Below are 26,235 nucleotides of genomic sequence, written 5' to 3' on the forward strand. Positions count from 1 at the left end.
AAAGACCCAACCTTTAACTAACTGAAATGTCTTTCAGTTAGTTATATTAACTAATACAGGAGGGAGTAAGTAAGTAAATGTATGTGTTGTAGATATAGAATGTTTAGATCTGGTTTGATGTATTGCAAATAATAGCAACAAAATCCACTCAACCAACAAACAAGGACCACTAGGTTTATGTTGAATAGCCAGTGGAAGTGCCAGGAAAGTTTAATTAGATCAAGTGCTCCTAAGGCTGTTCAAACATATCTATATTTTGCCCATGTACTACAGTTATAACATGACCACAAGGAAAGGTAAAGTTTCTGATCATCTTCTTCAGCCCTCTTTTCCTTGTCATCCCGTCAGCCTAGCACCACCAGCTTTGTTAAGGCAAAATTAAACAATTAGGGCATTTCACTTTGCTTCCTTGATCATTTAGCTCAAACCAGACACTTGTAATTCTGTCTTGTCTCTTGTATGACACAAACAGCTGGCTGCTTCCAGTAATATAAAATATAATAAACACTTGTCTTATTAACATGTTGCACACAGACAAAAAAATTATAACTTATATAAAATGTAGATATGAAATAGAAATCAGTATATCAGTACTCACACCTGTAATCAGAGTCTGGGAGTTTAGGTGTGAGCTCACGCTGCAGGTCCACACCAAGGATGAGCTGTATCAATAAAATCATACTGTTGTCTTTTTTGGTGTCATAAATTCCACTGTCAGTGTGATACTTGTCCAGTTTTACAGAAAGCATTGCACTGCTACAAGGCTTTTCTCTTAGTTTTCAGGACATCAGGTCACCAATAAGATTTGCCCCCACAATAACATGAGAGATGAAGATGAGCCTGGCCGTGCTGTCCTCCCACTTGTACAGGATCATTTGCTCCAAGGTTCTAATTAGCACATCTACACAGACAACCCATCACCCTCCAGCAAGAGGCTATACGTTGGTCTCAAGGCCATTCATGTCAATAGTGCAGTGTCCTTTGCTCTTTTTCAGGTGCCTTGGAGGAATCGGTGGCTTCTTCCTCTGTGAAGGCGGCCAGACGCCCTCCTCCAGCTGCATCAGCCGTGCCACGTCGGAAGGAATAAGCTCGTGTTTCACCCCTGAAGAAGGGGGCTGGTAGTTGCCGTTGTTGTTGTGACAGTTCATCAGAGGTGGGATGTTCATTACGGGTTTGCGCTCACAGATCAAAGGCACCTGAGGGCCGACAAGGTTACAGGAAGGAAAGAAGGAAGGGAATTAGGAAGTGAAAGAAAAAAATGAAAGAATGTCAGGAAGGTAGGCTTTAGGTAGGAACTATTATATAGTATTATATTGTGAAGAAGTGTAGAATTTATTAAGTAAATATAAAAAGTAATTACAGACAAAAACATCCTTCCAAAATATTTGCTTTAATGGAGTGTTTTGACATTTAAAGAAACAGAATGATGTCATGTTGTTTTATAGTTTCAGAAAGTAGTATTGACAACTTTTAATCGTAACAGCTCAATCAATCAGAACCATTCCTCACTATTTTGACCCTTTAAATGATGAACTTAGTGTGTGTCACAACTGTACAAGCCTCATAGTTGTATCACTTTCTGCAGAGAAAAGAACTGTAGCCATAATTAAAACTCACCCCATCTCCCTCTTTCATGAAGTCTTTTCTGCAGATGTGTGCCATGATGCCTGTGGCCAAAGCATCCCCCATTACATTTACCATAGTACGGAATCTGTCTCTGTACAAGAGGAAGACATTTGAGAGAATGAATTGAACTTAAACCTGAAATATTTGGGGACATTTTGGCCAAATGAAGAGGAGATGAAGAAGATGGGGCTCATGTGTTTTTCCTCTGTCGTGATTAGTTTGGATCTGTTAGGCAAAAGTGATCGAAGTGAACATACATGCTACTTACAATGCCCAATCCACTGCAATGATGAGAGTGATGTCATCAGTTGGCAACCCGACAGATGTTAGCACTATCACCATAGTTACCAGTCCAGCTTGTGGTATCCCTGCTGCACCGATACTGGCTGCAGTGGCTGTAATACTGGAGATTTAGAGAGAAACCTAATGTCAATTAATATATCATAATTAAGAACTGTATGCAATGTAACAACTGAAGAGAAAAAATGGCTGTTGACCATGAACAGTGTTTTTGATCACAAGGACATTTTCAGTCCTTGATCTCTCAAAAAAGGCATATCTCCATTCCTTTTTTCCAATTGCAATTGTCTCTAGTGGTGGAATGTAATTCTAAGTGTCTAAGTACATTTACCCAAGTTCTGTACTTAAGTACAAATTTAAAGTACTTTACTTGAGACTTTTACTTGTAACAGAGTATTTTTACAGTGAGGTATTATTACTTTTATTGAAAGGAACACGCCGACTTATTGGGACTTTAGCTTATTCACCGTATCCCGCAGAGTTAGATAAGTCCATACATACCCTACTCATCTCCGTGCGTGTCGTAACTCTGTCTGATGCACCCATGGCTAGTGTAGCTTAGCCCAGATCCTGGAGGTAACCGGCTCCATCTACCCTACTGCTCCCAATAAGTGACAAAATAATGCCAACATTTTCCTATTTACATGTTGTGATTTGCATAGTCACAGCGTGTACAACAAGGCCACATGAGACACAACCATCTTCTAACCGCATACAAACTGGGAACTATATTCTCAGAAGGCGAACCACTGCTACTTCTGCTACTTGAGTGGAGTGATTTGCTCGCAGCACCTGAGAAGCCCTGTGGTGAGGAGCAGAGATTAACAACGGTGCTTTTCAGGTGTTGCTTTTACTCCGCCCAAGTAGCAGTGCTTCGCCTTCTGAGAATATAGTTCCCAGTATGTATACGGTTAGAAGATGGCTGTCTCATGTGACCTTGTTATTTGTATACGCTGTGACTATACAAATCACAACATGTAAATAGGAAAATGTTGGCGTTATTTTGTCACTTATTGGGAGCAATAGGCTAGATGGAGCTGGTTACCTCCAGTATCTGTGCTAAACTAGGCTAGCGGTGGATGCGTCAGACAGAGTTACGACATGCACGGAGATGAGAAGGGTATGAAATAAAGGAGAGGCGCCATGTGCTTTGAATGGCGACAAATCGCAATTTAAAGGTTGCGCTGAAAAGGAATCCAACAGGCAAAGAAAAACCAGAAAGACCGAAAATGACGTGGAACAGAATTATAATAGACAAACTAGCCAAGATTAACCTAATTTACGAGAGAGGCTCAACCTGTTACCAAGAATAGGGATTAGGGAACAATGTAAAGTTCATTAGTTCTTTATGTCTCCCAGGTTACAAAGTAAGTCAATACATTTTGTTAACTGTAATCACGATATTTCTCTAACCTTAACCTTTAGAGCGTGTCCACTGCTCCGGTAAACTGGCCAAGGAGAAAAAACAATGCCTAGAGTGGTTAAGTTTCTCAGATATAAGGACAAGTTTGCTGTATTGAAGAAAACAAAGTTCCTTAAACATCTTCGTTAATGAAGACGTCTTAGAATCTGTTCGACAGAAACACAAGGATATGATCCCAGCAACGAAAAAAAGAGGCCAGATATGATAAGCTTGTCATCTAAGGAATAGCATAAGGAAATCCGATTGGTAGACGACCCTCTGCCAAGTGTTAAGCAAAAGAAATAGCCTGTGCTAGGTGCTAGACCTATGTTCCATATGTGGTTATATAAACTCCTGTAATCCTTCACCTATTGCTTGGATTTAGTTCAAATTTGCACTAACAATGCCTTATTATCTGCCCTACTCCTCAAAGTAATATGAATATTAAAATATGTATTTATTATAAAACTAGAGCCTCAGTTGTCACAGACACTTTTTTAAAAGAAAGTGATTTTGACTTTAAGCTATAGAGCGTAGTTTCTGTAGCCCCTATGAGAAATTCTAAGTAATGACAACAACAATGTCGGCGCATCAACATGATACAAGCCCTCCATGATTGCGCACAGCCCCCCCCACGCAGTTGCTAGTAAATTATCATCATTATTGTAAAATTATCTTCACTCGAGTTTCTGCGTGCGAAAGTCATTGGATGAGCATATCTTCTATAATCTTCTGAACATAGCCATACTGAGAAGTACCGAGAGAGTTGTGTGGAGCTGATGGTCGTAATTAGCTTTGTAGCAAATCATTTGGCAATGGCTTGAATTTAACTGATGTTCATTAATATCAAAAAGTTACACACTAAAGCTTTAAGGTAATAAATGATGGTTTTGGTAATTTAAAAGACGTTTTATGTTCTCGTCTTCTATAATTTGAGGGTTTAGACATTGCTAACGTTTTCTGCTGAGCTGCTGGCTGGCTGTTTGAATGGGGATTGGGAGCTTAAGTGAGTGCTGTTACTGTTTGGTCCCAGTGTTGCAGTTTCTTCCTTTTTTATATAATGTTAGTTTTCGGACTGTAAAAGTGGGGCTCAAATACTGCCTTCTGAAAAAGTGCAGGGGACAAATCCTCTGTGTCCCCCAGTAAATAACACCCTTGCTTCTCTGTGTGTGCGAGATGGAATGAAAGAAAAAAGATTTTCACAAAAAAACCATCATCATCATCACTATCACAATATCTTGAAAGATATAATAATCACGCAAAATTCTACACATAGTGGCTTTAAGGGGAAATTTCTACAAAAGATTTCACATATTAGTCTTTTTTTGGTGTTGAATGTCAACTGCCTGGGATTCTTAATTGGTTTCAAACATAGTTTGACTCTCTTTAGTCACTTTAGTATCTGTGTTCTCACAGACTCAGCCAATCTGTTATTGAGCTGCCCTACTTTCCCTGGTGGTAGCAGCAGACAGCTGATGAATGCTTGCAACAGTTACTGATTATGAGAATGTAAAGGGAAAGTTGAGCACATGAGCACATACACTCTAGATTTAATTAATGAAGTATGTTTTTTCAATTTGTTCTTGGGATGGATTTAAAAGACAAGCCTGGCCTTATGAATCAGTCTATGTCTTCATAGCAAGCAACTGTCCAACTGCATACTGATTAAAAGCATCTTCTCTGTTATTAAATGTTAGATGACTTGAGTGCATAACAATAGACACTGTGTGGAGTATACATCTGATATCTGGTGCAGATCCAGAAGTTGAGGATAGGATGATCCCACCGCTCATCACAGCTTGATAGTTAGCAATGGAGAGGGGGGGTCAGAGGTCCAGTAGTGGCGTCACTGGATTATGGTGGTTTATCAAGGCCACATGGCTTTTTTCATAGAGAGATAAGCGGATAGTTTCAATCTACAGTTGCTATATGGACGTATATAGGAAAAACATACAGTGACAAACAGGGGAGTTTGACAAAACACAAAATAATTAGGGGCTGAGCGCCGACAGCGGCGAAGGCCGTATTGGAACTGAAGGAATTATTATTCTTTTTCCCGGCAAATTAATTGCCTTTTTGAGGGGCTTAACATATTCAGAAACTCACCAAAATTGGCGGTCGCATCAAGTCTGGTGAAAATGTACGTATTTTAAGGGACTCGGGAATAGGCGCACAAAAATGGCTTGCTAGCGCCCCCTACAAAGTAAAACAAAATTGAGCCGTTAGCCCTGCAGTACGTTTAACATAGACTCACGAAACTTGGTACACATATGTAGCATGTCAAGACGTACAAGAAACGTCATTGGAGCCATACCCTAAACCCAACAGGAAGTCCGACATTTTGAATTGAAAGTTCGAAATGAGTGCGATTTTGGCCATTTCCACGTGTCGTACTTTAACAAACTCCTCCTAGAGATTTCATCCGATCAACTTCAAAGTTGGTCTGTACCATCTTAAGACGTTAAAGATGAAAAGTTATTAAAAGAAAAACTTTTCGTCAAACGGTGTGGGCGTGGAGTGGCGGCCATTTTGAGTGTTTAGCGATGAACAAAGAAATTGTTGTAACTTGAGTGTACGTTGTCATATCTGCCCGAAATTTCTCACGATTGACAAGGGTCCAGGTCTGAGGACATCTACAGGACAATATTGACTTTTGGTCATAGCACCCCCCGCTGGCAACAGGAAATGCGCCTTATATGACAAACATCATCCGATTTACATGAAACTTATGTGTGGTTGACATGTGATACTGAGCTGCCCCTTATACTTTGACCACGCCCACTTACTCAGGCCACGCCCCCTTTCATAACATTTGAACCGTTTAAGGTAGACCCTTGTGTGAGGTATCATTGAACTCAGCAGAGACTTCCTTCTTCATTGGTGATAGTTTGGCCCGCCCCCTATGTTTAAGCCACGCCCCCTTTCATAAACGCTGACCTTTCTCAGGTAGAGTCTTATGTGAGGTATCATTGAACTCAGAAGAGAGTTCCTTTTTAATAGGTTATGGTTTGATCCGCCCCCTATAATTTAGTCATGCCCCTTTTCACAGCTAATGAACTGTATGATGTAGAGTCTTGTGTGAGGTAGCGTTGAACTTGGCAGGGAGTTCCCTTTTCATTGGCGCAAATGCATGGTCGCAAGGAGCGGCATCCGCCAGTAACCCCAACACGCGCAGAGGCGCGAGGGCCCGTCCATCGCTGCTTGCAGCTTTAATTTCCATGTTTTCTGTAAGGTGGTGTTGTCAGAATGATATCAAATATATAACATTACTAATGTATGATACTGTTCTTTACAAGTAGCTTGGGAGTTGATTATGACAATGTGGCAGTAAAAGATTTGTTCTTGAATGTACCAAGCATGTCAGAAACCATTAGTAAATTAATGCTAGCTTCAGCTTCATATTCTAGATTAATTCCCTGGTTTTTCAGTAGTTCTTACATGCAGGACATCTCCACAATATTTTTGTAATTTGGGACAGGGTGAAACACAATGAATATCACTGTTTGCCTTACACTTGAAGCACAATGGAGCCTGCCCTTATCTTGTATTGGTTGCAAATTTTAATGCTTTTGTCTGCAGATTATTTTCAGTGAACTGTACCAAATACCTTTGTATTATCTGTGTTATCTGTATTTCCATTTCTCTCTTCCAGCAGATCACTCCCAGTTCTTCAGCATCAGCAGAAGTATATTTTCCATAAATAAGGAATTAAGAAGAAGAAATGAAAGAGATTCTTTCTAAATATCTTGATCGTTGTACTATCAGGATAAGAGCCATAAGAAGGCTATTATCGTCAAAAAGATTGAAACCTACTCAAGATCTAAGGGCGTTTTCACACCTACTGTATAGTTTGTTTGCTCTGGTCCGTATCAGTTGATGAGTTTGTGAACTTGGAGTGGCTTCCCCTTGGTTCGATTTCAGCAGCCGGGTCACAACCCCGGATAAGTGCTAGAAATGGACGGGGCTTTACACGTCATATTTAGTCAACATCTAACATACTCCAGTCCAGCTGTACACCACAACTACTGTTTAGTTTGTGCTTTTCTTTGCAGTGGCTGGACAAGGGAGTAGTATCGATTTATGAATATTTTAAGACAAGGGGAGAACATTTCTCTTTGTTTGATATTATTAAAAGTAAAGTTAGGCTTTGCTGTTGTCTTCACGACTCATTTTAAAAAAGAGAGAAAAAAAGAGAGATTCACGCTACCCAGCAGCTGTACTGATCTGCAGTCTACAGACGTGTGTCTCGAGCGGGAGAGAAAGAAGATAGCGGCGGTGCTGAAAGAATTAAACAAAACTTATTTTCATATCTTTACGTTATTTACTCGCGGAGTCAACTTTGAAAACGGGCAGACATCTGGGCACTCGCTGTCAGCGGACTGTTGTCATAGGGAATTGAAATAATTGAACCGCCGTGCTGTTTTGAAGCTGCCTGTGAAAACCCAGCATAACTTTTCTCTGCTGAGTCAAAACATACTCCCTCCTCTTTTGTTGATGGAGTAACCTCTTTAAATGTGTGGCACCTATTTATGTGAATGATACAATAATTAATCTTAATTAATTAATAAACCCCCGGACTGTAATTTTTCAGATGTGTTTTTAGCAAGATTTCTGCTCATGTTCATAACATTCTGCACATTCAAAATAACTCATCCCATCTATGTTCTCTGGCTTTGGAGGAGTTGTGATATTTTGAGAAAAATAAAGTTATAATATTACAAGAATAAAGTCACACTATTTCAGGAAATAATCCACCTGCACCATAGTCTGCTGTACATTACAATATTATTCTGCTGATATGGTAGATCTCAGACGTTCTGACAGACACAGAGCCCTGTTTGAGACGCTGGTCTCCAAATTAGACAAAGTTTAGGGAAGCGGATGAACAATACTCTACATCGGAGGTGGAAAACCGAAACTAAGGCATAAATACATGGAACGCAAGCACAACACATCTGTCGCAGCATCCCCACAGCAGAGCACGTCCATGATTACCTGAAGCGGTATAGACCACTGAAGCAGCGCTGCTTGTCGGATGTGCCAGAATCCTTTAAAGGGGATTTAGTAAGACATTCATCAATATATTGCTCCTTCTGCCTCTACTTTTGAGATTATCAGTATGATCCGCTATCCTCTGTATCCATTGCTGAGGCTGGTCAGAGGCTTTCTCCACTTCAGATTCAATTTATGGTTGCGGTGGCTCTTTTTTGAAGTTTACCAATATGCTGGTCTGAGGTTTTCAAACGGTGTGTGGGTTTACCACCGTAGACATGTTTACTGTGATTTCTTGGATTGCTTGATGAAGGCAGGACCTCCCAAGCAATTTCTGGCTCTTCTATACCTTATTGCAGTCTGGGAGAGCTCACCCTGATTTAATACTGTTTTTTGATGGCATATGGTAGGAATTACTGAGAAAATATTGATTGATGCTCATATAACAGGGTGTCCAAAACATGGAAGTATCTCGGATCCATCATCGATCTTTGCATCTTTGCTCTGCTTATGTGTCAAGTTTAAAATTAGCATTTTTAAAGCAACACTATGTAACTTTTAGCGCGAGCTGTAGTTCCAATAAGGACATCCTGGAGGGGGACCGAAGCGGCGGCTAGCGCAAGTTGTAGTTCCAATAAGACAACCTGTAGGGGGACCAAAGCGGCGGCTAGCGCGAGCTGTAGTTCCAATGAGACAACCTGTAGGGGGACCGAAGCGGGAAAAGTTACATAGTGTTGCTTTAAACTGGTGACCAACATCTTTCCTACATCTGTGCTGCAACTAATCAAGTCAAAAAAATCACAGAAAACACTAATTAAAGTGGATATTTTGAAAGCCATATATTACGCATAATGTATTTCTTTTATCAAGTGTAAAGGATTTATTGTCATTAATATCATTGCTTTATTATTTATATGTTAATGAGCTTAGAAGCACAGATGGTATACAGCACGGCCCACTGACCTGATGGTGATGATCTGGCCAAAGTCCAGCTCGTAATTGTTAACTTGTGCGATGAATATTGCTGCCACAGCCTCATAAAGAGCAGTGCCATCCATATTGATCGTGGCGCCCACAGGGAGCACAAAACGGATGATGCGGCGGTCAATGTGGTTGTTCTCTAAGAGGCACTTGAAGGTTATGGGCAATGTGGCAGAGCTGAGGAAGACAGAGAGCTCAGAACATTCGAAAGTCAGGCAAAAATCATTACATAACCACCTCTTAATTTCTCCTGGGCATGTGTGTAAAGATATATTATCTATTTATGGTTTGTTGTGGTGAAAGAAACAGCTGAAACTGTTATGAAGAAGAAGATATTCAATAATGTTTTAGCATGCAACAATTTAGCATTCAACAGATGCTTTTTGTTGATCTAGTAGTACAGAACACACATGTGCTGATGGCGCTGCAGCAGGCACTTACTTTGGCCTTGGCTTAGCTAATAAAAAAAATCACCAACACTGCGATCTCAATACACACTGCCTTCTATAGTCTGCCACAAAAACAAGGATTGATTTCACCAAATGTAATGGACCATTCCAAAGTAATTGTGTTTTCATTTAGGCTGGTTTCCATTCATTTCTGTCTGAAATCTACCACAGTGAACTAAATGTCTGCTTATGTGAACAAGCTAAACCATGCAAAAACAGTCAGTCAAGTCCAGCTTTGCCAAGTCAGTTTATATAGAGGAGATATATCCTAAACTATCAACAACACACACCAGAGGTTTTCTGATCTCTCAAAGTCCCTTTGAGGCTTTTCATGATAATGTTACAGTAAATGGATAGGGAAGGAAAGGATAAGTGGTATTAGGACTCAGAGATATATAATTTTGATTCACACAAGAGAAAATAAAAACACTTATCACCCTGCAGTCATTTTCTTTACCTGGAAGAGGTTGCCAGGGCGATGAGCAGGGCTTGCAGGATTCCCCGTATGTAAACGATGGGGCTCTTTTTTGTGATGAAGAAGTACATGGCAGGAAGGATGAACAAGCCGTGCAACACTAAGCCAAACACCACAGTGATGGCATAGAAACCCAGCTTTTTCCCCATAGCTGACGGATCGCTCATCTCCAGGATCTTACCGGCCACCAGGAACACAATGCCAAACGGGAAGTACCTAAAAGGAGGAGTAGCTAAAAGTCAGCAACAGTGGCTTTTTTATGCTAAAGGATAGATGGTAACGTTTCTAATATCCAGAGAGTGGGGGCTTCTACAGCCAACAGCAGGAATTTCATATCAGCTAACTTTACCTTTTTTAAACTAACATTTGTAGATAATAAAATACATGTACTTGTAGTAAAGAGTACAGAAGCCCCCTTCTTTACTCTTAACCTGTGCTGCCTGTTAATGGTCTGGGACACAGACGTAATTTCTCATTACTTGTAGAGCAACATTGTGAAGTCAGGGTTAGCGTTATTTTTCACTGTAACTACATGTGTCATGCTGCAAAGCCAACAGAGCTCTATCATCGTGTAGCACGTAATAAAAAAGTGTTGGACATCCAAAGAAGAGTGCCACATACACTCTAAACTGTCATTTTTACTCAGAGACTGGTAAAAAAAAAAATGAATACTGAAAATGTCCATATATAAGCTATTGTAAGTGTATTAGTACAATTGTGTTATGTAAATAATCCTGTTAACACAGGTTTAAACAAAACTGTACAAACATAAGTTTTGTATGGTCTTATTTAATTGATACCTGGCATCTTGTTTACACGTATTTAGTGTTTACAGCAAAAGAGAAATGAAAAAAACATACTGCACTTAATCGAGTGATCATTTGAGGCTGGCTCCAAAAAGAAATCAATCCCCACAGACGCCCATGTTAAAATGCCCATCATTACAGCAGAATTAAACATGTTTACAGCCTGGTAAAAAAAATGGTTTGGGTCTTTACAGCTAAGTTCCCCCTTCATGAAAACTGTGGGGGAGTCGGAGGGGCGGGCTGCATAATTAAAGATTAAAGAAATCTACGTCCATATTGTATACTGTCCCTGGTTTACAGTAATGTTTAGTTGATATTTTGGAATCGGGCACTCTAGCTAGTTGGCGCTGCTGAGGCAAGTGGTAGTTAATAGGGTTTAGAAAAGGTCAAGAAGAGAAAAGTGTAATGGCTTGGCTGACCTATGTTCGGACTTCATTAAAGTTATGAGGAAAACCTAAAATGTGTTGGACTTATTTATGCCTTCTCACACCCTCCTGCTGCATGTGCATCATTTATGTTTGTAAAAGAGAAACCTGTCTATAAATTCCTAAAGTAAAGCAGAACATTTAAAGGAATCCTTACCATATAACGATGGCAACTATTCTAAGGACGGCCTCATTCAGGCTCTGGCAGAAGTTCACCAAGGCGCTGCCATTTGGCCCCATCCTTCCCAACATAATACCTATGAATATATACAGCACAAATTTGATTTGCAATGATTAATTCTGCTTGAGACCACAACAGAATTCAGAGACAAATAATTTTTACCCATGGTGGCTGAAAATATAACAATTCCAAGGACATTCATTCCATCACTTGTTCCTTCCCGAATTCTTATGAGCACATCAGGGGGTGGCGTCAGGTCAAGGGCGAAGTTCTGGATGTCAGTTCCATTATCGTCCTGAATACCGTAGATGAGTGCTCGCCGCGTGGTGGCCTCTGATTGGGCCTGACTCACTGTTGGCTTGGCTTTCACAATGTACTCACTACTTGTTCGATACTGTTGACAAGGAATAGAAACAGAAGCAGAAAAAGACTTCTAAAAAAGCTACGCCTTTGTGTTTGAAAGTGATGTGTGTGATATTGAATGTCTCACCTGCTGAAATGTGGCCTGGACCAGATTAGATGGGAACATGTTGCTACAAGGCAAATATACATACATATTAAACACTGTTGTATAGTTCAAAAAGTTATAATATATAAATAAGAAAGCATGCAAACAATTAGATGCTTCTGGGAGGTAAAAAGACCTTTTCCCATCAGTTTAATTATTGTTTTTTTTAATAATCGGTATACCTGTAAATTCTACATCATTTTCATATAATTAGATCCTTCTTCACAACAAAGCTGGAGAGAACTCAGATGTTTTAGAGATTCATGCTTTGGTAAATAAAATGGCAGTGAGTCATAGTCAGCTGGTTCTAAATATACATGCCAGTTTTTTGGACAAGATTACAGAGCAGGAGCCTGCAAGAGTGACTCTTTCCAGGAGAGTTGGTGACAGGAGACATAATTATTCACATTAAAAATCTCCTGCTCTTTTGGCTCAGTTGGTAGAGCAGACGCACATATACATAGAGATTTATGCCTCGACACAGAGGTCCAGGTTTCGAGTCCGACCTGTGACGACTTCCTGCATGTCTTCCCCCTCTCTCTCCCCTTTCTCACCTAGCTGTCCTGTCCATTAAAGGTGGAAATGCCCAAAAAAATTATCTTTAAAAAAAAATAAAAAATAAAAATCATGCTGAAATTAATAGTTTGCTGGTCTGTTTGACTCCAGTTGTGCAATACAGTGCCTTCTCGGCAGACTTGACCTGTTGTTCCTAGATATTAGAATACTACTTTTTAATTTTTATAATTCTAATAAAATAACCATCCAAATACAAAAATAATATTGTACAAAATAAAAGCCTATTGCACACTAAGGTGTGACAACAAAAAAATGAAATACAGTATATATAGAATACCTAAATTTAAGGTCTTATATAACCAAAGAGCATAAACTTATGTATTTTACTAAAAGCAGGGCTTTAAAGCAGGGCTATGTAACAAATAAGCAATAAAATGTCACCTTCCAACAATTCAATACACTCAGGGGTTTTGCCACTACAGCAGTACTTGGTCTAGTATAACCAGCAGATTATGGTGGCTACTGTTAACTAATTTTAGATAAAATTGTAACTGACATCACTTAATCAGTTCACTGACTTATATATATAACTCTTTCCTACTTGTGCTACTAAAGTTACTGTAAAGTATATAACAGTAATACAACTAGAGACCATTTTGAGATGGGATCACACCAGCTACGATGCCAAATCAGGCCAGGGGCGTAAAGAGGGGGGGCCCCTTCCCTACTTCCTACCACCCTGCTTCCGGCGCCCTTGCTCAGACCACATACCACATACCGCTGTAAAGTTTCGTGACTGTCATTACATGGATTTCAGGTCAGGGACGTAAAGTTGGCAGCTAAAAACCTACATTTTGATCTCAACTACACACCTGGAAAGTTTTGTGACTGCATCTTGCACGGTTGCGACGCTCTCCTGGCAGGGGTGGATCTACAGGGGGGCAAAAGGGGGCAACTGACCCCCTCACTGTAGGGCCTTGCCCCCCCCCAGCTGCCCCCCCTAATTTTGGTGTTAAAAAAACTGTGCTTCTAAAAACAAACAGCCACTATGTCCCCAAGCTTATTAAGACATTGAAACAAACAATTAATTTATATTAATTAATAATAAATAATAATTGTAGATGTAATCTTAGCCCCCTGCCCCTCAAATACTTAGCTACGTCCCTGCATCAAACGTGCAGAGCAGCTCGCACACAGCGAGTCTGCTGCAATGTGGTGGCCCTGCATCCCAGCAAAGACTGGAGTGACTGAGCTGCCCCCAAGCCTCTGAAGGTGAAATCAGTTTCCCCAGGTGAAGTTTAAACACGTTTAATTTAAAGTTTAATTTCTAATAAATGCAACGTATGCTAAAGGCGAGTCAGCATCAACAACAGCACGTCTATTACGTTAGCCAAAAGTCAAACCGCTCCCTCGTGATTTGTAAGAGCATTCTGCCTTTTGATTAGTTTTGATTTTAGTAAAGACAAGAACAGCATAATACAAAATATTACAAACTGGCATGTTTGAATTCATAACGTTTACAGAGGGTCGCCGTTTCGGTGGCGTTAAGTTAAGGAGTACTATAAAATCCACTTCCTCTCACATATCATGGCAATAAGGCTGCACAAATTAAACCAGGTGACATCATTTACTGTCAAACTGGGAAAACAACAAATACAATGGGATTAAAGGAGAATTCCGTCCAATTTTTACGTTAATCTTGATCACTATAACTATGCTAGTACTTTTGATAGAAAAAACCCAGACCCGAATCAGTGCAGGTAACACGGAGAAGCTGCAGCTACGTACTACAAGCAGACGCGTAACTATCGGTAAGCAGGGTAAGCGGTGCTTACGGGCCCGGACCAATCAGGGGCCCGCGTGACTGGAAGATATTGATTGACAGCCGGGGCCCTATCGCATTTGGCCACTGACCAAGTGGGAGTGAGAACGAGTCAAATTCATTTCCTTGTTTCAGAGACCGTTCTCTTCACGTGTGTGACTCGAACATCTCACATTTACCAACAAAACGTACAACGAAAGACCGTGCAGAACATTTCAGACCGTCCTGCCAACCTGTATACATTTAACATCAATGTACGCTGTAACGTTTTTTCACTCTAAAGTCACTGAAAGCTGCTGCTGTTTACATCCTGTCTGATCTCTGCAGTGGGCGGGGCTGCTGAGTTCCCCCCGCGACTGACACACACACACACACACACACACACACACACACACACACAAAATCACACACGGTGGATACAGGAAAAACCGGAGATGAGACATACAGGATGACCTAAATTGATGGCAGCTACTCTCGTTATTGTAAGTGCAATGCTAAGTTAAAGTCCAATAAGTACTTTATTAAACCGTATGAATGTGTGTCCCAGGCCAGGATAGGAAAATAACTAACAATGTAAAGATCAACAAGCCACTGACACATATGTTCAAATTTGATTAATTCAATAAATTATTACTTTTTGTCTTAAATCCACCAGCCATTTTCATATTATACCAACATTTGCAGCATCCTGAGCCTTTTTGGTAAGGTTCCTCGGATCTCAGCCCAGAGTAATTAATTAATAGTAATAATTATTATTCTCCCCAAAACAAGTTTCCTTTTAAAGAACTATACAAAAAACTTTTTTTGCATCTTTCACTGTCTTCTGCAACTTCATTGCAACAAACATACAAAAGACATTGCAACTTTTATCGCAAAATCAGGCATTTTGGGCCGCAACAATCTAAAAAAAAGGCCACGAAATCCTGGAGGGACGGCCCTTGTTGTTGTTATGGTGCGCGTAGGCTACTCCTGATTTTGTCAGTCATCTCATCTCTTATATGCTGTGTCTCTATGATCCTATCCTGTCCTATTGATGGTATTCTACTCGTGGACATTGCGCCGTCATCACGTGCTGTAGTAGGGGGGCTTGCCTTGATAATCCTGCTTAGGGGCCCGCTGTTGGCTCGTTACGCCACTAACTACAAGCGTCCCCTAAGCTAAAACGGCAGTGGTCGGGGCAAGTTTTAGAGTGCCTTTGAGCCTCTTACCAGACACAAAATACAATTAATATGTCTGTGCCACATGAACAGGGCCCTTACGTGTCAACAAGATGCGTTTTCAACTCAGACAGTGTTTAAATTCACCTACCCTGGTCCCTGTCTCGATCCTGCCGGTAGCTAGCTTGCCCTGCTAGCTGATAGCCATTAGCCGTTAGCTGCTAGCTGCCGTCCGGTGAGTGTATTCAGACAGGCTTCTGTGATAATCATCCCAATAACAATCCATGGAGCGGCGGTGGTGTGGCTATGTCCTCCAGAGGACAGGTCATATCATGTCTTGAAGTTCATTCCCTCCAAAAAAAACAGTAGTGCGGTAGTAGCTGTTAGCTGCTAGCTTCCCTCCGGTGAGTGTGTACAGCCAGATAGCCGTTAGCTGCTAGCTGCTGTCCGGTGAGTGTATTCAGACAGGCTTCTCTGATAATCATCTCAATAACAAACCACGGAGCGGCGGTGGTGTGGCTATGTCCTCCAGAGGACAGGTCATATCACGTCTTGAAGTTTATTCCCCCCCAAAAAAACAGTAGTGCGGTAGTAGCTGTTAGCTGCTAGCTGCCATCCGGTGAGTGTATTCAGCCAGGCTTCTGTGATAATCATCCACGGAGCGGCGGTGGTCTGGTGGATGTCCTGCATAGGACAGATCATGCCTTCGCAGTGAAAAGTTTAGATTATTTCCCCCTCAAAATAGGTAATTGAGCACTGTAGTGGTTATGACCATATCAGTGACTATGTAACTACATGGAAACGGGAAAATGATGTCTGTGGCTTGCACAGTAATAGCGCTACTGAAGCTTAGCTGTAGCATCGCGCTGTCTCCTGGGAATTCAGTTGTAGCAGGAAAAGGTAAAGAGTAGTGTGTGAAGAGTGAAGAGCGGAGTTGTTCACAAGGGAAGAAGCTTGGAGTAACGTAACTATGGAGAACATAACAGATATACAACACAGTTGTAGAGCCTTTTGAGTTTGATGGTCGTCATTTATTCAAACCCGAGTATACAGACGAAGAACTAGCCTCACAAGAGTTGGAAAGAATGAGACTCACAAGAGTTGGAAAGAACGAGACAGACAGAGGGGCAACAGGCAGATGAACTTGCTGCTCCAAGCGCAAGCTAAAGCTAGCCTTCAGTAACTGGAGGACATAGCAACACCATCGCCGCTCCGTGGATTGTTATTGGGATGATTATCACAGAAGCCTGGCTGAATACACTCACCGGATGGCAGCTAGCAGCTAACGGCTAACGGCTATCTGGCTGTACACACTCACCGGAGGGCAGCTAGCAGCTAACAGCTACTACCGCACTACTATTTTTTTTCAGGGGGGAATACACTTCAAGACGTGACATGACCTGTCCTCTGGAGGACATAGCCACACCACCGCCGCTCCGTGGATTGGTATTGGGATGATTATCACAGAAGCCTGTCTGAATACACTCACCGGCAGCTAGCAGCTAACAGCTATCAGCTAGCAGGGCAAGCTAGCTACCGGCAGGATCAAGACAGGGATCAGGGTAGGTGAATTTAAACAATGTCTGAGTTGAAAATGCATGTTGTTGACACGTAAGGGCCCTGCTCATGTGGCACAGACATATTAGTTGCATTTTGGGTCTGTTAAGAGGCACAAAGGCACTCTAAAACTTGCCCCGACAACTGCCGTTTTAGCTCAGGGGACGTTTGTACATGTAGCTGCAGCTTCTCCGTGTTACCTGTACTGATTCGGGTCGGGGTTTTTTCTATTGAAAGTACTCGCGTAGCTATAGCGATCAAGATTAACGTAAAGATTGGCCGGAATTCTACTTTAAGAAGGCTAGTCTAAACATAACTGTTGTGTGCATGTAATAAATCACTTCTGATTTTATGTTTGTTAGGCTACTTACACTGTAGAGCTACAGGGCCCTACAGTGTAATGTAATACAAGAATAACCACAGCTTTTCACGTCTTGACTATTGCAGGCCAGAGTAGCTGGAGATATTAGCTATTAGTGTAAAAGTGGGGATATTGCCAGCCAAGGGAATTCAGAGTAGTGCACAGGAGGAAGAGAAGGAGGGAAATGAAGAAGGAGAAGCAGTAAACTGGAGAGACCAGGAGGGTCAGAGTAGGAGAAGACGGAAGAAGGGGATGCAGAAATAAGTGAAAGAGAAAAGGGAAAGGAAGAATTGACTGTGAGGGATAAAGAGGAGGCTGCAGATTCAGATAGAGAGGGACAGAGGCAGAGAGTGATCAGGAGGAGGCAGATGAAGATGACAGGGAGGAAGAGGCCTGCAGTTACCCCTGGACCATATGGTTTGTTTATATTCTCCTTCCATATAAATTGCATTACAGTAGCATAACATGTCATGTTTTTCCGTTTTTGGCTATTTCCATTCGGTTCTATATGTTATATGGTTAGATATGTAAAGATTTACATATATACATAGATTATCTAATGATGTTTTACAGTTTCTCTATCATAGCATTTGTTTGACCTTTTGTTTGATCATAATTACTGATAAAATAAGACACATTCTGTTCTATTTTCTGTTCTATTTGTCTGTATCAGTAAATATGATCAAGCCATTTAATTCAATTTCAGCTAAATTCAATTGTATTCATAGTATCAAATCGTAACAAGAGTTCACTCTTCTCAAGACACTTTACAGACAGAGTAGGTCAAGACCACACTCTATAATTTACAAAGACCAACAATTCCCCCAAGAGCAAGCATTTGGTGCAACAGTGGCGAGGAAAAACTTCCTTTTGGGCAGAAACCTCAGACAGACCCAGGCTCTTGGTGGGCAGCCATCTGCCACTGCCGGTTGGGACACAGAGACGGATACAGATATTCAGATATAGTGAATTATGATTCATAATAATTATAGCTTGTATGATGAACGGTGGCAATTATAGTAACAATAAAGATAATGACTAGAAATAATAGTTGTAGCAGTTCAGGGCGTAGCAGAGTGTTGCGGGGCATAGTAGGGCATAGCAGTGCATTTACATATGGGGGTTCCCATGTACCGTCTTCCCCTGCCACACTGCCAAGATCTCTCGCTACCCATTTGCCACCCCATGTAAAATTGTCTAGATCCACCACTGTCTCCCGGTGACAAAATCTAGCCACAGACATAAACACCTGGCAAAGCACTCAAAACCACCTAGTTCCCGCTACAGTAGCCTACATTTCACCATGACACACACATACACACACACACACACACACACACACACACACACACACACACACACACACACACACACACACACACACACATGAAATATAACATTTCATTAAAAACATTATAGGCCTTATTTTATATTATTAATATTTTAGCTGAGCTATCCATCTCACACCTCCCTTGTCCACAAAAAATAAATGCCTAATAAGTAATAACACAACTAGAGCGGATGTCATCCTCACATATCCTACTTTTGTTTGGATTTGCCATAAATCCTAAAACAGGATTAAAAACACTGGTTGTCTTAAGCTTTTGAGTTCCATATTGTGGGATGACTTTATTGTTGACTACAAACATTTAATCTTCTTCAATAGGAGATGTTACTTAGTTTCCCAGACCCAGCAGTATCAGTAAACAGGACTTTTAACAGTCAACATATATTGTGCCTATACAAGTCTAATCCAAGTATTTTTCTATGCTGTTGGTGGAATGATGGCATTAGTCAAAGTCATTACAGTAATCATAAAGCACAGAACTGTGTAGGCAGGCTAAATGGAACTCTAACAGTGAGACTGGTTCAAAATGCGTGTTTGCAAATGTAATTATGAAGCTGATCATAAAAAATAATATTAGTTGCACTTCATATTTTACTTTTTAGACTTAAACCTGAATTTTATTCATGTATCCATTATATAAACATATTGATTATTGCAGCTTGAAGTTCTAATTCTGGAACAATTCTGGAAAAGTTCTCATAACTTCTGGATTCATAGGTACGTCCTTAGTCTCTAGTTATGCCAGGATCAGACTACACAGTCTTTTGTCTTTCACAACAGTCACTATGTCAGACTAGACAGACCAAAAAATCTTGCTGTGTCTTGGACAGAAGAGTGGCCACACTACAAGTATGACACGGACCGGCCCCCAGACCGATTATCGCGTGCTTTCGTTAAGATCACATGCAAGTTCATAGGTTGACGCTTTTGGTGGAGCAGCACCTCTCAAAGACTCAAGAAAATCTTTTAAACTGACCATTGTCGACCTGAAACAAATACAGATTCAGCAACTGCATGGCCTATTTCTTGCTTAAAATGTTTTCAGAAACAAGCTTCGGTGAACTATTTTCGTAAAATAAAAGACAGATTCCGCCATTATGGTCTGTTAGATCGCTGATCTTTGATTTTGTCACACTACAAGAGGTAAAGACACACATTTGTCGGTCACGAGTCACGACTCTCATAATTGGGCACAACTTTGAACGTTTGTCTGCGACGTGTCTGTCGGGTCAAAATTGGGCTGAATTTGTGTAGTCTAATCCTGGCATTAGGGTTGAGGAAGTACTGTAAGGCCACTGTAAAAAAAATAAATAATACCAAGTCATAATTTCACAAGAAAAACTATCAAATCTTTCAAAAAGGTTGCAATATGTTAAGGGGATAAAAATCAAAATCTTTTGAGAAAAAATTGTAATACAGCTGATTATAAACGTCTCTGATTTACATCTCTTTCTCTGGGTGTTCTTTCTGTAAATGGTGACATTTTTCATTTCAATCAAAGGGCCCCCAAAAGCATGGTCATTAACTGTGGTCACAAAGATCACTTCACAAACCAGCTACTCCACTGTTTGGTCCAACTTTTCTAACCGATCATACCTTATATTATTATTGTGCCATCATGTACAAAGAATAAAATAATTTCCATATTCATTTTTATTTATAGGTAACAGCACAGAACATTTCTTGTCATATTCAGCAACATGAAACAGGTAAAACAAAGAAAGAAAGAAGTAGGAAGAATTGCCTGACGTTACTCTGCAGTTGAAAATCATGGATGTTTAAGTTGAAATTACAGAAAATATTTTGGAGAAAGAACAGTAGTAGGCGAAAAGTAAGAACAGGGATTTATTTGCTTGGAGTGACAATGAGGTGGAACTATTACTGAAAGGTAAGTAAGCCTACCTAACTGATAAGAGTGACTGACTTGCATCGTTGTTTCCAAAGGTCTCTGTTTATGCTATAAAGCAACCCCAGAGTTTTTTAACCAAAACAGGGGCAGCAGTGTTTGCAAATTTCTCAATTTTAGGGGCTCTTAAATGTTGGAGTAGGTCTTACTGAGACGGTGGTTACACAACACCACTATAGCAGATTGGAACTGCTCAGGATCGCGGACAATTTAGACTATACAGTACATCCTACTATAAGGATTACATTCCTCCGGAGATCCAAACTCTTTCCCGAGCCCGGAGGAATCGCCATCACCCCGCCACTACTACCACGCAGGCGACAGAGGTACAGAAAAGGGGCAAGAGAGCAGGGCTACGAGCTAAGCTACGGAATAACCCAGTTAAACCTGCCATCCCAACTTTATTCCTCACCAACACCTGGTCACTTAACAATAAAATGGACAAGATACGACTGCAGGTCAACTCACAACACCTGAACTGCTCTGCAATGTTAATCTAGAGACCTGTCTGGATGCCAGTACACCTGACGCTGCTATCGAGCTAGCAGGCCGCTCCGTCTTCAGAGCTGATTCAGAGTAAGAACAGGGGCGGAGGAGTCTGTATTTACATTAACAACAGCTGGTGTACCGATGCCAGAGTTATTGACACACACTGTTCACCAGCCGTGGAATATTTGATGTTGAACTGTAGACCTTTTTATCTACAGAGGGAGTTTACATCAGTCATCATAACAGCTGTCTATGTGCCCCCACAAGCTAACAATAGGCTAGCGTTAGAACAGCTACAGGATACCATCAACTGTCAGCTAACAGCACACCCAGACAGCATCCAGATCCACCCTGCGCAAAATTGACATCAACAAAGCGGCTGGACTAGATGGAGTCCCTGGAAGAGTTCTGAGGGTCTGTGCAGACTAACATGTTTAACCTCTCACTACAGCAGGCTGCAGTCCCCTCCTGCCTGAAGTCAGCTAGGAGCATCCGGTGCCCAAGAAGACAACAGTGACAAATATGAATGACTACAGACCAGTTGCTCTTATCCCCATCATTGCAAAGTGTTTTGAGAGACTGATCCTCCCCCACATAAAGGCTGCCTCCCTGCTGATCTTGACAAACATCAGTTTGCATATCGGACAGTAATAGCAATAGCAGCAGGCACACTAGCGAGACCTCTGCGAGGTGAGACCCAGCTACTTCCAGTTTAGTGCTCTACTAACTTGAATGGGAATTCAATTATTTAATTTTGCGGCTCTCTAGACTTATCAAATGTTATCGGACCAAATGGTCATTTTGCAGGGGTTGTGAAGCTCAAAATAATGTATCCACTGATTTATAGACGTCTATTTTGCTATGTAAGTAGGTAAACAAGTCTTTTTGGGCCCCGTGGCATCACGTGACGGACACGGAAGTTGTAATTCCACTGTTTGGCTGCTATGTCAAATTTCCTGGGGGCCTGGTTGAGACAAATTCCACTTTCAGACAGTGGTGAATTGATTTTCCTATCCTCAATAGGGTCTATGGGTCATATGTTATTATCTTGTCAAAAATAAATACAGCAAAAATTGTAAAGCCAACTAAAATAGCATAGATTTAGCATAAATTCACATAGGCTGGATGGCAGCTTGATACATTTGCGTCCTTCTGTGGCTCTGATAGGACCTGACTAAAGTCAGAAAATACTTATGTCAGTACTTATATGGACTTAGGCTTGGAGACAGGAAACCTGCATTGTACAATAGGGGCATGGAGTTTGAAAGACATGAGTTGCCTAATAGGAAGTGTAGCATGTTTTTAATCTTGAACCATTCAAAAGGTCAGGATGTCTTGGCCTGTGCTGCTTTGATTTTGACAATTCTTTTTTTAAATGTAGAAGTGCAATGCACAATAACTGGAGTAACCTTTTAAATATATGATAATAATAGGATATCCTAATGTGCCAAACTAATTTAACAACAAAGAACCCTGTACTGAAGTGTACTTTAGATTCTCCCCAGCCCTGATTTGGAAACATTAGCTGACCCACTGCTCTCACCTGTTTACTCATTTACACAATTCTACATCTGAGTTATTTTTAAAATACCACAGAATATTACAAGGTATTTCTTATTGGATTACAACTTTATCATTTCCTTGAAATATATTATAACATTCTGACTTCTCTCTCATGAAATCCTGACTTTATTGTGGCCTCATAAAACTCTTAAAACAATGGTATATGTGATAAATGGGTATCACCTTATAATTAAATATATAATGTAAAAATATAAAATAACGTAAGGTACACACTCTCACTCTCCTTTGATCTCATTCTTTTGTAGTCCCATCCTGTATGTCCCTCTCTTCATCACCTTTAAACCCTGACAACACAAATCCCCTGCAGCAGATAAATAATCTGTGTGCAGCTTTCAGTTGGTGCTATTTCTGAGGAGAGTAGCTCACTGCAACCCTCCCAAGCTCCCCTGCTTATCATGCTTTCCCTGCCAAAAAACATGTGCTCCACTTGTACTATTTCAGTACAACTAGCTGATACAGTAATTGCCATACATTGACTGTTGCTCACATACAGTATGTTAAAATAATGAACTCGGAATCAGTTGCATATAGTGTGTACATGTACCATGTACTGTAGTCAGATGGATGTTATGGTAGTCATACCGGATAAGGTCCAGCAGAGCATCAGCAGAACTCATGATAGGCTTGCCGCTGTCCTCAGAGTCCTCTTTCTGGGCTGCTCCGCCTGGGTGGATGATGGAGACCATGATGATTCCCACTATCACTGCTACAAAGGTGGTCCACAGGTAATAGGACACTGTAATCAGACCGAGCCGACTGGAACACTTGGCGTCGAGGGCTGCCAGTCCTGACATCAAACTGGAAGAGGAAACATCCAAGTTAGACTAAATAGTTAGTACTTTAATTTCATAATATATGTTGAATCATGTTATAGCAAATGTTTCAATGCAATCCATCAGTAAGAACTTTGGCAATCAACTTATATTGACAATCCTGTAAGGTGCAAAATCATTAATTTTGAGATCTCACCACAGGTTCTTTTTGTAGCTTTTCTGGAATTTTTTATAATTTCACGTGATCTTCATAAACAGATCAAGTTTGATTTTCTGAGACCGGCTGGTTGAGGTGGTGATGGTAAGATTGTTTTTTCTAGTTTGTTTCCAATGTCAATAATGTATCTACATTTACATGACAACTGAACAAACTTCATCTGTTGAGGAAGATCATGTGATATAATCGAAAGCTCCAGAAAAATTACTACTGTGGTGCAGCTATTTCTCAACTGCTGTTTTGAGGCTGTCCTCCCCGAAAAACAACCACATAGAAGCTTCAATAAGCTTATTACAACCCATATTTACCTTTATAGTGGCGGTAACCACTAGTAGCCATAGTAATTCACTCCAAAAAATTAATTTCACCATTTTTGACTATGATTTTAAGGTTTTTTTTTTTTTTTTTTTTATCAAATCAAGTCAGTTGCATTTTTTGAAATAAAAACAAGTAATGTCAGGTTTACGTGGGGTGTGTAAGTTTCACTAACGCAACTGTGTTATGTACAATGGAAAATTGTACATAAAATTGTTTGTCCTTTTGTGGACCCCATACATCATTCCCACCCTCGAAGAACGCTAGGATCAATCTTATTTATTTATTTTAAAGTGTTTTGTACAGCATATTGTTGTAGTTTATATTCCACCTTTGATCTTATGATAAGGGAAAACTTGTGGTGTGACAACCAGAGCCACGCCATGATAGTTAGAACATTCTGGTAAACTTTACCCGAGTAATTTATTTTATTACTATTTTTGACCAGAAAAGAAAGAAAGAAATTCTTACCACTTCTTTCAAGTATATTTGCTTACCCCAGCTTTAAAGGCATAGATTAGTATAGTTGGAACAATACAAAATTGACAATGAAGCCTTCAGTTTATAATTCCTAATGCAAATTTACAACAATGTGTTAAATTAATTTGCCATATAACTTTATTTTCTCATCACAAATATTTAAATTAAATAGATATTGTATATATGACTTAATATGGTAGCGTTTTCTATTTTTAAAGGTCCAATATGTAATGACAAAAATGACCACAATATGTCACCAGATATTAAGGAAACTAAGTTAAAATTCTATATTCTCTGACAACAATGCTAAAGCCAGTATTTTCTCCTTTGAATTTTCCATTCCGGGACACAATGTTGGTTTTTGTTTTGGTCTGTGTGTTGTTGTCAACTACCAACTTTGACACGCGGGTGCCAGACATGAAATGCAAACACGCAAAAGCAACGTGCTGGCTGCAGGCATGGTAGCAGCAACCAACCGAACTGGATTAACAGAGTTAGTTTCATTCTACCAGACCTAAAAAACAACTTGGCATCTTTCTAACCAGTTGCATGACCAGAGACGTGGTAAAACACAGGAAAATATTGGAGATGCATTTAAAAGATGGAGACAGTTTAGAGCCCAAAAAGCCACGAGCTGTTATTTCCTCCTGACTAGGTAAGCATTGAGCTTTAGGCTAATTTATCACGGCTAACATTACTAGTAGGGATGTGCATTTTCAGTTATTTCAACATTTGTGTGATTGCATTAAATTACATAAGAGTACTCAAGTTAGTTATTTGCTAAATAATTGAGACACAGCCACTGAAGTGATCCCGACTGGTGCAGACTAACACCGCCATACTAACACACTACCAGCAAGGCCGCCTTAATGCACGGGATTACGGGCCTAAAGCCAGGGGCCTATGAAGACAAGGGGGTATCATGAGCCAATAGAAAAATCACATTGATTTGTAATTTGTTGAATTTCCTGTCCATCACTTAAGGCCAGTGACAGCAAGGGGCAAGAATGGACTCAGCCCACCCAAACGTGTGTCTTGCCCACCCAATCAAAAGTTAAGAAAATGTGTTCAGCCAATGGAAAAAATAGCACAAAAATACTAGTGCCGTTTCTAACTTCTGATTGTGTGGGCAGCCTAAAGCCAGCCTCCAAACTTGCACGCTGCCCACTGCCAATCTTCTCGTCGTGTTCAGGCTTGTTTATGTGGTTCAGGCACAAACACACACAGCTCTGACAGACCAGAGGCCTGTACTACGAAGCAAGATTTGGCGTTAACGAGGTAACTTCAGGTTCAACCCAGGGTTTTCTGTACCACAACGGTGGATCACTTGTTACCGGGTTCATTCGCCGTGGTAATTTATGCTGAACACGTAACCTGGTCGGGAGCAGGTTATGTTGGAGATTAGAGATCAACTGGTGTAAAAGCACCGCCTACTGACCAATCAATACGCGATTGATAACGGCGTCACCGCAACTGGTGAAAATTAGGAGGGTAAGATCAGGCGGAGCTCGGTGCGCGGAGAGGGGGAGAGAGAGGGAGAGAGGGGGGAGAGAGAGGGAGAGAGG

The 26,235-nt window shown here is 40.7% G+C and overlaps 1 protein-coding gene across 1 annotated transcript in view; it reads right to left on the bottom strand.

The window, feature by feature from the left end:
• Positions 1–935: 935 nt before the first annotated feature.
• The window catches only part of slc1a7b (solute carrier family 1 member 7b), a 121,131-nt gene continuing 95,831 nt past the window's right edge, over positions 936–26,235 (bottom strand). The window contains exons 3-11 of the mRNA XM_078259463.1: positions 23,468–23,683; positions 12,128–12,170; positions 11,800–12,031; positions 11,614–11,713; positions 10,208–10,441; positions 9,284–9,478; positions 1,895–2,029; positions 1,618–1,717; positions 936–1,196 (exon numbers count right to left, since the gene is read on the bottom strand). Coding sequence (XP_078115589.1) covers positions 936–1,196; positions 1,618–1,717; positions 1,895–2,029; positions 9,284–9,478; positions 10,208–10,441; positions 11,614–11,713; positions 11,800–12,031; positions 12,128–12,170; positions 23,468–23,683 — 1,516 coding nt within the window. The remainder of the gene's footprint in view (positions 1,197–1,617; positions 1,718–1,894; positions 2,030–9,283; positions 9,479–10,207; positions 10,442–11,613; positions 11,714–11,799; positions 12,032–12,127; positions 12,171–23,467; positions 23,684–26,235) is intronic.

Source organism: Sander vitreus, chromosome 9 (assembly GCF_031162955.1).
Source record: "Sander vitreus isolate 19-12246 chromosome 9, sanVit1, whole genome shotgun sequence".
Classification (NCBI taxonomy): Eukaryota; Metazoa; Chordata; class Actinopteri; order Perciformes; family Percidae; genus Sander; species Sander vitreus.